General features: G+C 46.9%; 2 protein-coding genes across 2 annotated transcripts; both read left to right on the top strand.

The window, feature by feature from the left end:
* The first annotated feature begins 1,324 nt into the window (after positions 1-1,324).
* Positions 1,325-1,835, top strand: LOC115792032 (histone H2B 1/2). The gene has a single exon (XM_030746385.1). It carries the CDS (start codon positions 1,331-1,333, stop codon positions 1,703-1,705), a length of 375 nt encoding a protein of 124 aa, XP_030602245.1. The 5' UTR covers positions 1,325-1,330; the 3' UTR covers positions 1,706-1,835.
* Positions 1,836-12,321: 10,486 nt separating this feature from the next.
* On the top strand, positions 12,322-12,690 carry LOC115792380 (histone H4). The gene has a single exon (XM_030746892.1). The coding sequence runs from the start codon at positions 12,337-12,339 to the stop codon at positions 12,646-12,648; it is 312 nt and encodes a 103-aa protein (XP_030602752.1). The 5' UTR covers positions 12,322-12,336; the 3' UTR covers positions 12,649-12,690.
* Positions 12,691-12,997: the final 307 nt, after the last annotated feature.

The following is a 12,997-nucleotide window of genomic DNA, read 5'->3' as shown; positions in this document are numbered from 1 at the left end:
ATAACAAATCCAGGACAGTAAATATAAGCTAAAATGTCTCTTGAAGGACCTGAGAGCTTTTCTACCACAGAAACAGCCACAAACCGGCTTTGATGACAACATTATCTCAATATGAAATAAAAAGTTGAATTATGAACAGTTATCTAATCATTCAAAACTTTTCTACCAGTCCCTCAACCAGAGAGAAGAGCCCATCTGTTCTCCCCCTGGTGCTGGCTCCTCTTTCTCCTCCTCTTCCTCACACACTGCTGGACAGAGCATCAGTCTGTCTCAGGGTGCTGCTACAGATACATTAGAACTAATATGTATTTGTAACATGTTTAGTCAAGTTGTTTAAGATGGTGGGCAGCACGGTGGCGTAGTGGTTAGCACTGCTGCCTCACAGATAGAATACCATCTGGAAGGCCTGGGTTCGATTCCACCTTGGCCCAGGCCTCTCCCTCTCTCTGTGTGGAGTTTGCATGTTCTCCCCGTGCTTGCGTGGGTTTCCTCCGGGTACTCCAGTTTCCTCCCACATTCCAAAGACATGCACTTACTGGGGTTAGGTTAATTGGCTACTCTAAATTGCCCATAGGTGTGAATGTGAGCGTGAAAGGTTGTTCGTCTTTCTGTGTTGGCCCTGTGACAGGCCGGCAACCTGTTCAGGGTGTACCCTGCCTCTCGCCCTATGACAGCTGGGATAGGCTCCAGCCCCCCCGCGACCCTGACCAGGATAAGCGGAAGCGGATGGATGGATGTTTAAGATGGTTATTTTTATGTTTTTCAGGGATCACATGCAAAAACAATCATCTCAGAGATGGTAGCGTCTGAACAGGGAATCAAACCTTAGTCTCACCAAAGTGGCCACCCTAACAAAGCAGGCTAGACCTGGTCCTGTTTATTGTTCACTTCTTCATGCCCTTCATGTGCAGCTGCTAACTCTGTCAGTGCCACGGGCCTACATTTGTTTTATATTTATATTAAAAGGTTGTTTTCACCCTTTACATTTCCATCCACATAAAGAGGTCAAATGTCCCTTTAATCAGTCAAAACTGAACACTTATTCAAGAGTTTACACTTGTATATATACGTTTATGAACTCTGTAAGCTTTTAAAAATGTTTAGGATAAAGTATTTATGACAGGGCGCCACTTTTTACAGATTCAATAAGGAACAGTGGAACAAACACCAGGTTTCCTTTTTCCTTTAGACTGATCCAGCAACGCGTTCAAAAACTCGACCAATCACAGGCGGGGAATCGCACAGCGTCATTTGCATACAGGGAGAATAAGAAGAGCCGCTCTGTCGTCAGCACAGCTCATTCTCTGCTGTGAAGTAGCGAAGAAAGAAAATGCCTGAACCCGCCAAGTCAGCGCCCAAGAAGGGCTCGAAGAAAGCCGTGACTAAGACCGCCGGCAAGGGCGGCAAGAAGAAGCGAAAGACCAGGAAGGAGAGCTACGCCATCTACGTGTACAAGGTGCTGAAGCAGGTGCACCCCGACACGGGCATCTCTTCCAAGGCCATGAGCATCATGAACTCGTTCGTCAACGACATCTTCGAGCGCATCGCCGGTGAGGCGTCCCGCCTGGCTCACTACAACAAGCGCTCGACCATCACGTCGAGGGAGATCCAGACCGCCGTGCGCCTCCTGCTGCCCGGTGAGCTGGCCAAGCACGCCGTGTCCGAGGGCACCAAGGCCGTCACCAAGTACACCAGCTCCAAGTAAACTATCCTGCTGTCAAGCAGCAACCCAACGGCTCTTTTCAGAGCCACACACCTCTGCTCAGAGCAGATTCTCCACCGTTTATTTTACGACTGTCTTTATGCAGTCTTAGTTTTCTCCTCCAGTAGCGAATGCTCCACCGTTTCTCTTGGTTTTTGTTCTCAGCACGGCTGAGTTTATGTGATCTTTGTGTTTTTATCTCCTCGGGTAGTGAAGAGAAATTCTTCTGTATTTAATAACGGTCAGCAGCACTGAACAGTTTTGTTTGTTACTGATACAAGTAACCACAGGATCAATATCACATACCTTTTAATAATTGAGGTGAATTTTGATGAACTTTAAGTGAATTTGGGATTTTTTTTTCTCTTGATAGTTAAAACCCAGTTTCTAGGTAAATAGAAAATTTTCTGTATGAGCTGCAGTGATTTATCCATGTCGACGTGAAATTTCATCGTTGAAGCATCGTACTGTAACATTCCGTTATGTCACCCAAGCACCAGGCAGAGGTTTCGTTACTAACACCATTTAATCAGGCCGGACACACACAGAACAGCTCTCGCCGGATACAGCCAACTCTAACTCACACAAGAAAAAAAAGAGACCTCCCTCCCAAGAGCGACCCCCCCACATCTCCTTCCGGTTCAACCCCAAAACAACCTAACTTAAAGAGAACAATAACTGTGACACACATTTAGCAATAACGTCCATCATGGATCATTACACTGCTCCCCCAACAAAAAGTTCCTCGTCCTCGAGGGAAAAACACAGTCTCTGAGGCGGGGAGGCAGTTGACGTCGCCTCTTTGGCTTCCGAGGGGTGGCATGAACTACAGGAAACTGAGGGGGAGAACAAGGGGATGGGGAGGGAGCCATGTCCAGCTGGGAGTCCAGCTGAGCTGGAGTGTGGGGGATTTGCACGCATCCCTCAGAGAAAGGGGAAGGAGAACGACCCTTATAAGGGGCCATCCTGTCTCTGTGCAGGACCACTTTCCTGCCTCTAGGTGGTAACTGTACTCTATAAACCACTTCCCCAACTCGTTCCAGGACACTGCAGGGTCCAACCCAGTTGCTGTCCAGTTTAGGACACCGTCCTTTTTTTCTCTTCGGGCTGTAGACCCACACCAGCTCTCCAGCACGGAAGTGCCTCCCTTTAGTAGTCAGGTCGTAGTTTCTCTTTTGCCGCAGTCCCGCCTTTGCCAGCTGGTCCCGAGCATAGGAATGCGCCGACTCCAGTCGGTCCTGCAGCTTCCTGGCATAGCTTTGACCCGGTGGCGCATCCGGAGCATCAGGACGTGATGATGGCTAACTGCTGGGCCAGTGTCCTATTAAACCTTTCCACCAGGCCATCACTCTGGGGGTGGAGTGGCGTGGTGCGGGTCTTCTGAATTCCAAGGCGTTCGCACATGGCAGCAAACACCCTGGACTCAAAGTTACGGCCTTGGTCACTGTGAAGAACCCCTGCCGTTCCAAATCTGCTGAGCATTCCCTCCACTAATGTGTCAGCCACTGTCTCCGCCTCCTGGTCCGGGATGGCGTATGCTTCCGGCCATTTGGTAAAATAGTCCATAGCAGCAACCACATAGCGGTTTCCCCTATCAGTCCGGGGAAATGGCCCCATGATGTCCACAGCCACTCGCTCCATCGGTGCACCTGCTGGTTGCTGTTGAAGTTGAGCACGGGACTGGTCCAGCGGACCTTTGTGGGCGGCACAGGAGTCACAGCTTCGGCAGAAGCCCTCCACATCTCTACGCTGCTGGCCCCAATAGTAACCCTGGCGCAGGCGGCGAAGGGTCTTTGACACGCCAAAGTGGCCAGCGCCTCTACTCCCATGGCAGGCTTCCAGCACCGCTGGCCTTAGCGACTTGGGTACCACAACTTGCCACCTTTCCTCACCTGTAGCAGGATCTTTCCAGCCGCGCTGCAGCACTCCCTTGTCCAACCTTAGAGCATTGAACTTGGCCCACAGCCCTTTGGTGGCGATAGAGAGCCCGGTAACCTCATCCCAGTTAGGTCGCTGCTCGTTCTCAAGCCATCGTAGTACTGGTAGCAGGTCGGTGTCTTGCTCCTGCTGGGCCCTCCATTCTGCCATGTCCACCACTAGGAGTGCCCTGCAGGAGAGCTGTGCAGGATTATCTGTTGCTGTGAGTTCCCTCTCCTTCTCCTCCCGCTTCCCACAATAGCGGCAGCCTGTCGCGGCACATGGGCGGCGGGATAGTGCATCCGCATTGGAGTGGTGTGCCCCTGCTCTGTGCTCCACAGTGAAATTAAAGGCCTGGAGCTCCTCCAGCCAACGAGCCACCTGCCCCTCTGGTTCTCTGAAAGACATAAGCCACTGGAGGGCGGCATGATCAGTCCTGATGATAAAAGGCATGCCACATAGGTAGTACTTAAAGTGTCTCACTGCCATCACCACAGCCAGGAGCTCTCGCCGTGTGACACAATAGCGTCGCTCACTCTTATTCAGGACCCGGCTGAAGTATGCCACCACCTTCTCACCTTCAGGTCCGACCTGCGACAGCACGGCTCCCAGTCCCACACTACTTGCATCTGTGTCCAGGACAAATGGTAGTGCGGGGTCAGGTGGGGCAAGGATCGGAGACTCCGTCAGGGATCTGCGCAGGGTGTCGAATGCCTGCTGACAGTCTTGGGTCCAGCTGAAGTCGTGATCCTTCTGCAGCAGGCGAAAGAGTGGTGCAGCTATGGAGGAGAAGCCTTTTACAAACCTCCTGTAATATGACGCCAGTCCCAGGAAGCTTTTTAGTTGCACCTGGTCTGCGGGAGTTGGCCAGTCCCTAATGGTCTGCACTTTTTCCTCCAAAGTGCTGATGCCCTCCCGACCCAACTTGTGACCAAGGAACTCCACCTCCCTCCTCATGAAGTGACACTTGTCCGGGTGCAGCTTAAGGCCTGCGGCCCTTACTCTCTCCATTACCTGTCTCAGGGTATCCATGGTGGTTTCAAAAGAGGTCCCATGCACCAGGAGGTCGTCCAGGTAGACCAGACACTGCTGTCTTGGGACACCAGCCAGCACACCGTCCATAAGTCTCTCAAAGGTGGCTGGGGCGTTGCACAGGCCAAAGCTCAGGACTCTGAACTGCCACAGTCCCCTGTTCGTGCAAAAGGCCGTCTTTGGTCTAGAATCTGGGGACAGAGGCACCTGCCAGTAACCACTTCGCAGGTCCAGGGTGGAGAACCAGGAAGACCCTGCCACCAGGTCGAGAGACTCATCGATTCTGGGAAGGGGATAAGAGTCCTTTTTAGTAACTTTATTAAGTGGCCTGTAGTCCACGCAGAAGCGCATTCGTGGACTGTTCTTCTTGGGCACCATCACCACAGCAGATGCCCAGGGACTTTCAGATGGCTCTATGATGCCCATCTTTAGCATCTCACGCAGTTCTTGGTCAGCCGCCTCCTGATGAGCCAGAGGAAGGCGACGAGGACGCATTTTAACAGGGCGAGCATCCCCAGTGTCAATAACGTGTTCCACCAAGTGTGTCAGGCCTACATCACACTCTGTGAGGGCAAAAATGTCTTTAAAGTCCAAGAGCACCTGCCATAGACTTCCTTGCTGCTGCTGAGTCAGGCCCTCACAGTTCCTGGACCAGACGTTTCTCACTGCTGACAGCCTCTCCTCTTCATCAGTTCGCTGTTCAACTAGTGGTAATACAGGGGACTCCGAGGTGCAAGCCGCTATTACAGCAGGGGATGGGTTTAAAGGTGGGGGTTTAAGCTGCACCCTCTCTCCTCCCGGGAGTAACAGACAGCCTTCCCCGAGGTCCAGCACACCATCAATGGCTCGTAAAAAGTCCAGCCCCAGGATGCAGGCATCCTGGACGTCAGCCACCCAGGCAGCAAAAGGCATGGTTAGGTCTCCAACCTTAAACTGAAACATCCCCCTCCCTTTTATGGGGGCCAGGTCACCAGTCACTGTCTTAAGCTGCACATTGGTTGTTTGCATGGCAGTCCCAGCTGGAATGATGTCAGGTCGGACCAGTGTTGTGTTGGACCCTGTGTCGAGGAGTGCTGTGCAGGATACCCCATCAACCACCACCGGAATGTGGCAAAAGTCACCAACTTGGGTCCAGCCTACAGTAATGACCATGCCAGGTGACAATGTGGGTGGTGTGGGGGTGTTGGTCACGACGGCCCGTGTACTCCCACCTACACGGGCCCCTGACCGTTTCCCTGCGCCGCTGCAAACCTGGGGCACTGCCTGATGAGATGTCCAGCTTGTCCACATCCCCAGCAGCTTTGTGGTCGGCGGCGTGTGCCAGCACGGGGAGAAGGTGACTGAAGAGCAGCCGCCTGGGTCATGCTGTGTGGTCCCCCCTGCCTCTCCGTCCGCTCAGCAGGTGCAGATGTTGCTCTGACCACTGGTGAATCCTCAGCCCCTCCAGGAGGTCCTGTCAGCATCTCCCTCTCCAACGCCAACTCCAGAGCTGCACTGAGTGTGGTTGGACGAGCAAGCTGTGTCTGAATACGGAGCTCTTTGGGACTGAGGGCCTGTAGGAACTGATCACGGGCGAGCTCTGTCTGCACTGCAAGGGGCATGTTGTCATAGGCCCGCCTGCAGAGGCACTCAATGTCATGGGCCAGGATACGCAGCGGTTCTCCAGGCAGTCTCCGTCTGTTGTGAAACTCTGACCTCAGTAGCACAGGCTGGTTATACTGCCCAAACCGTCTCTGGAGTGCCCCAACTAGAGCAGTATAGTCTCCCCTCTCTCTTTCACTCAGCAGCAGCAGGCATGCTGCTGCATCCTCACACAGGCACAGAGCTAATTGCAATGCTTTATGTTCGACAGACCAGCCAGCTGCAGCAGCTAATAGTTCAAACTGAGCAATAAACACTTCCCACGGCGTCTTACCGCTGAACTTGGGTGTCTTTATGTTTACCGTAGCCGGCTGTGCATGGGCGCTGCCATCATTGTTTACATCACATGACCTCCGCTCCGTCCCGCCGAAATGGCGATCATGGCGCGAACGGCCCTCCAGCCGAGACAAACCTGGGGAGAACCCAGCCTCAGCAGCCAGCTGGAGCACCGCTTCCCTCACGCTGCGAGCGGGTCGGATATCCATCTCCTGCTCCTCCTTCTTAACAGTGTTCCTCCGCATAATCGGGAGTTGTGTCCCTGAGCCGTGAGCAGAGCCGCTGGTAATAGATCCAGGCGTGGTAGTTCGTAGTTTAAGCTTCTGACACCAGTGTAACGTTCCGTTATGTCACCCAAGCACCAGGCAGAGGTTTCGTTACTAACACCATTTAATCAGGCCGGACACACACAGAACAGCTCTCGCCGGATACAGCCAACTCTAACTCACACAAGAAAAAAAAGAGACCTCCCTCCCAAGAGCGACCCCCCACATCTCCTTCCGGTTCAACCCCAAAACAACCTAACTTAAAGAGAACAATAACTGTGACACACATTTAGCAATAACGTCCATCATGGATCATTACAGTACTATTAAACCCATTCATCTATTTTGTTCTGCTTATGGTGACTTTTTTTGTGTAATTGCAATACACTACAAGAAGATACGGGGGCAGTATTGCCTCTATTGTCTGCCAGCAACAACAATACCAACGAAGAAGAAACAGAACAGCGTAATGCTAGTGGAGCATAGAGGACGGTGGAGAAAATGAAAGAAAACGCAGACAGACTGTCAAAGGTGTGGCAGCATGTGACAGAAACCTAAAATAAAGCTGAATGCAGAGCAGAGCTTTCCTTCCAGCTGCAGTGCTGAGTGTTTAAAACGCCGGCACCCTGGAGCTGTGACGTCAGCTCTGGATGGTACGTTAGTGCGTCGATGATACCTGTTAATGTTTGTACAGGTATGTTTCTGTTAGCTTACCTGTCGGAAACAAGCTCTCATGGATGATGTTTGCTGAGCACCCTCATTTCAGTGATGTTAGCTAACAAGTGAAGGACAATAAGAGCAGCTATGCTGGCTCCTATTTTTGTTTCCTCATATTAATATCAGCGTTCATTCTGAATAATAAACCTCTGTATGAACTGAATCGTCTGTAAACTTTTCAGCTGTTTTGGATGGAAAAATCTTTTTGATTAAATTTGAAGCCTTATTTGAACTTTTGGACAGAGGTCATTTTTATTTATTTGCACATTTTCATTTAAAAATAAAAATTGCATTTACTTAAATATGCATTTTATTGTGACGGGCACATTAATGTTAAAAATACATTTGATTAGTTTCAAACTCGTATTTTTATGGATCATTATTTTAATTGTGAGAAGAGAACAAGGTGATAACAGGTGAGTTAAGATTGAAATAATCATTGACTAATCTACTAATCGATAACAAAAATGACAGATTTGCCTATCAAAATAATCTTTAGTTGCAGCCCTAAAATATATATATATAACAGGTAAAATGAGCTTTTGTTAAATCACACTAAATTGGGCATGAAACAGCGCCATCTGCTGTCGCTACTCGTATCTGCACTGTATAGCAGTCGTGGGAATTGTGGATCGGCCTCACTGCACAGAACTGCTCGAGACGAGCTAACAGGGCTGCGAGTGTGTGGACAAAACATAATATTTGAGTCATCCCAGAGTACTTGAGAGCTAAAATTTTAGCTCTCAAGTACTCTGGGTACTCTAAGCTAACTATTTTATGTTGTGTACTATGCTCCTTGTTTTGTTTTCACCATGTTTTGCTGCTAGATATTGTTGGATTTTTTTGTATCTGCCATGATTTTATATCCATGCGTTCAACTGAGCTAGCAGCTAGTGGTGGCGCTGTTTTCCAGGCAAAACAGAGCTCTTGCTAAGTGTCCACACGATCTCTATCCACAACTGAATTTCTGTGGTATTTTGTGCAGATAATAAACTGCTGTCACAACCAACAGATGTGGAGTGGATGACTGAGCAGCAAAGAGATATGACCAGACAGACATTGGTCACATATATAATTTTATTTTTCCTGAAACAATAGAACAATAACTTTTTTTTCCTTAAAGTACACAAAATGATCACTCAACAAATTAAAATATTGTGTTCAGAAACTATGATACAAAAATTAAATGTATTATTGCACTTTTTGGATTTTTTTTCTTAAACTGTATAAAGTTATCACACTGCAACAAATGTTATTAAACAGTTAAAGCAAATTCCTTTTTTCTCCAAGTAAATCATGTTTAGAGTACCGTATTTTTGGGACTGTAAGTCGCTCCGGAGTATAGGCCGCACCCCCGGCCAAACTATGAAAAAAAGTGCGACTTATAGTCCGGAAAATACGGTATACAGGAATAAAACACAATTTCTCCTTTTAAATGAACTTCTTTTCTGGCTTTGAAAAAATAATTACAAATCAAAGGTAATTTGTTAAAATGTAATAAATAAAGTGCAAATAACTAAACAACCTCCAAAGCCTTGAGTTCAAAGAAAGGCTTCTGTGGGCCGGCCTGCCTTTGCAGAACAGGAGCTCTGGTTAGAGGTTCCTGTTCAGGAACAGTATCCTGTTTTTCACTTTTATTGCACTTCGCCTGTGACTCAGTAACTGTCCTGCCTTTGAAAACATCCTCTCGGCTGGCACTGATGTTGCAACCACTCCCAGGTGTTTTTTGTCAATCAAGGTTGCTCAGAGCGGGGAACGCTGGTGCATTGTGTTTCCACCAAAGCAGTGGATCCTGGTCCCGAGGAATCGAGCTCTCTTCTGAGTACCTGCGCATTTCAATAACGGCATCAGTGCCAGTTGTCTGATGCTGCTGAGATGCAAGAGTCAAATTCTGTCCATATCCTACCTTTTGCTGCAGGTGTGGATGCAGCAGCCCCTCCAGCTTGAAGTAGTTGCAGGATGCTCATGATGTCCACATGTCAGTTGTAAGCACAACATTGTCCACACCACTCAGTGCCTTTCTGACCTTGGAGCAGCAGTCTTCATAAAGAGCTGGTAGTTTTCCCTCCATTAAAGATTTTCTACTTGGAATTTTGTACCGTGGGTCAAGTATCCTCACAAAATTCCTGAAGCCATCATGGAAAGAGGCTGCAGGTCCTTCACAATCATTTCTGCCCGGCTCCTCGTCATCTCCACTGCTCTTGGGGAAGAATTAAATCTGTAGCACTTTTAGTTTAAATACAGTAATCATTCAGTATCCCTTCCACAATTAACACAAAAGGGTAATTACTTTTAATCAAATCTGAGCCAGATTATATTTAGTATATTTTTTTTATAAGTTTTAGTAAATATATTCATTTAAATAACACATTTCAGTGGGATAAATGTATTATATCTGAGTCTTAGCATCATTTACACTTTTTGAGTGGGCTAAAAGTAACAAATGACCAGCTGAACTTTGAAAATTAATATCTAGTAATGCAAAGATTACTAATATCTTAATTTCACCACTATTATCTACCTGGATATTCTCTGCCCACCTGAATGACCTTTGCCAGTGACCTCTGCTTCTGGGTCTAGGATTTGGGTCTGCCGGGGTCAGGGGGCGGGGCATTTCTGTCCTCTCTCCGTTTCTGTAACTCTGCGTTTTCTTCCACTTGATTTTTCATATGCTTATATAAATTTGTTGTGTTACCAGTGTATCTTACAGCCTTTTTACAAATTAAACAGCTTGCTGTTGTTTCATTTTCAGCCTGAAAATATAGCCACACAGCCTCTCTGCCATTTCTCTGCTGCCTCTCAGCGCTGCTCGTGCTGTAAAAACTGCTGCCGGCCGGGCACTGTGAGGAGGGGCGGAGCAGTCGGCTCGCATCTTTGATGAAACCGCAGCGCTGCATGCAGGAGAGAAACTGAAGCTAAAGTATTGATCTCATTACACTGGTATTGATCAATATCAATACCGATGTTGGTATCGATATTATCGATACTTGGATCGATCCGCCCACCACTTCTAAACAGCATCATGACCGGTTAAATGAATGAACTGCATGAAGTCTTTTCTGACTTACTGAAGGCACCAACACTGGTGCGTTTTATTATCCGACCTGTGAAATGAGAATAAATCCAGCACCCTGATTTATTATATGCTTATTTTTCTCATTCTCTGATGCTTTTGTCCCTTTTAATTAAATTTCATATTATAAATTAGAGACAGTGACCTCACTTGCTCTATATTTGTGTCATCCTGCATATTTATGTAACAGAAACATTTACATTGTATTAATTGCATGACATACAGGTGTTTTTTTTTTTTTTTAGAGAGTATGAACTGCATTAAAAATACCTGTGGGTTTGTCTACATTTGTTATTGTATGGTAAACGGACTAGTTCTTATATAGCGCTTTTCTACTCTGTCTGAGCGCTTACACATGTTTACATTTACCCACTGATATAAGCACTTCCATGAGTAACTAAGCTGAGTGCTTCTTATTATCTAACATTCACACTCCAACACTTGAGGCAGAGAGCAACTTGGGGTTAAGGATACATTGATATGCAGCCTGGAGCAGCCAGGAATTGAGCCGCTGACCTTCCACTCAGTAGGTGACCTGCTCTGCCTCCTCAGCTACAGCCACCCACCATTGTACATGAATACATTTTACTCAAATTTGGAGCCTGCAGTAGTAAAGCCATCAGGAAAGACTTTTTATGCACTTTGTGACTCATGAGCACACTTTGGTTTAAATTTAAGTTATTATGTGTAATAAAAATGCAAACTGTCATGAAGGGGCTTCGATGTGTATTAACTAGGGGTGGGACTTTAACGTGTTAATTTCGATTAATTAATTACGGGGAAAATAACGAATTAAAAATTTTAACGCATTTTAATCGCACTTTGCACCGTGGAACGTTTCTCAGTGCACGAGTTCCAGGCATACAGATTATATCGACACACGATGTCAAAAATTCAGCGGCCGCATCCTTCGAAGGACCCGGCCCACGTCCTTCGCAGCCCACGAACACCACAAAGGCCGGAAGTGAGCGGCTAGCCTTCATATCACCTGCCCTCACCTCTGCGTAGCTTATGTCGCCTAGCAACCTTGAGTGCCAGGCACAGCTGTGGAAAAGCAGCTGGTTAAACTGGGAACGAACTTTTTCTCCTTTTTGTGGTTTAATTTTAATTCTTTATTCAAAATAAGCTGTTAAAATAAGCATAACACATTTCAACATCAAGGAATACAGCTGAGTGAATGATTAATTACCAACTATATTAAGTGAGACATTAATGTAGAATAAAACTATCCAGTTATGATGCTTAACTTTAATTTCAGGTGTTTGCTTATCACAGGAGCACTTCCACCCTTCATTGGTCTGGGTAGTAGACTGGTGGGAAAATAAACAAAATTTTGAAGTTTAAGATTATGCATATTGATTCATTCATCAACCAAACTTAAATTAATATTTCTCATGTTAAATATTGAAATGTGATTAAAATGCGATTAATTTCGATTAATTAATTACAAAGCTCCTAATTAATTAGATTAATTTTTTTTAAAGAATCCCACCCCTAGTATTAACATCATCTATCATTAAAAAAATAAGGCAAAAAATCATCAGGTTCCACATTCAGGCCAGAAAAGAGTGGGCGGAGCCAGTGAGCTTCGATCCGCCCAGCGACCGTCACACCGCCTGTTCTCTATTACGTCCGCAGAGCAGCCATAAGCACACAGAGGCTGCAGCGTGACTTTCATTCGAATTTGATCGTTCAAAGAAGAAACTGTAACCATGAGTGGAAGGGGCAAAGGAGGCAAGGGACTCGGAAAAGGAGGCGCCAAGCGTCACCGTAAAGTTCTCCGCGACAACATCCAGGGCATCACCAAGCCCGCCATCCGCCGTCTGGCTCGCCGTGGCGGAGTCAAGCGTATCTCGGGTCTGATCTACGAGGAGACCCGCGGTGTGCTGAAGGTGTTCCTGGAGAACGTGATCCGTGACGCCGTCACCTACACCGAGCACGCCAAGAGGAAGACCGTGACCGCCATGGACGTGGTGTACGCTCTGAAGAGGCAGGGCCGCACTCTGTACGGCTTCGGCGGCTAAACTCACTCCCAGCAACCGAGACAACAACGGCTCTTTTAAGAGCCACACATCTCAGATAAAGAGCTCTGTTCTTAATGGTGTCTCATAGTTTATTTCTGGTGAAAACTGCTGATCGTAATTAATGTTGAACTCAACTCATTCATGTTCTCTATGAAAGAACAGCTTAAGGTTTAAAAATTAAAATGAAAGAAACAATGTAAGGTAAATGAGAAACAAAACCAATACATCAAACTATTTTAAATAAATCACATCTATTTATCATGATTACATCAATTTATCTTGATGGAAATACTCACAGGTCCTTTTATTTATTTTTTTATTAAATTGTACACACTGGTCATAAAAATCA

Source organism: Archocentrus centrarchus, chromosome 14, assembly GCF_007364275.1.
Source record: "Archocentrus centrarchus isolate MPI-CPG fArcCen1 chromosome 14, fArcCen1, whole genome shotgun sequence".
Classification (NCBI taxonomy): domain Eukaryota; kingdom Metazoa; phylum Chordata; class Actinopteri; order Cichliformes; family Cichlidae; genus Archocentrus; species Archocentrus centrarchus.
The sequence above is the reverse complement of the archived record's forward strand: the minus strand, read 5'-3'. Positions and strand labels throughout refer to the sequence as shown.

Bases quoted from the DNA above. Each gene is read 5' to 3' on its own strand.
- LOC115792032 (XM_030746385.1), top strand. From the start codon at position 1,331: ATGCCTGAACCCGCCAAGTCAGCGCCCAAGAAGGGCTCGAAGAAAGCC.
- LOC115792380 (XM_030746892.1), top strand. From the start codon at position 12,337: ATGAGTGGAAGGGGCAAAGGAGGCAAGGGACTCGGAAAAGGAGGCGCC.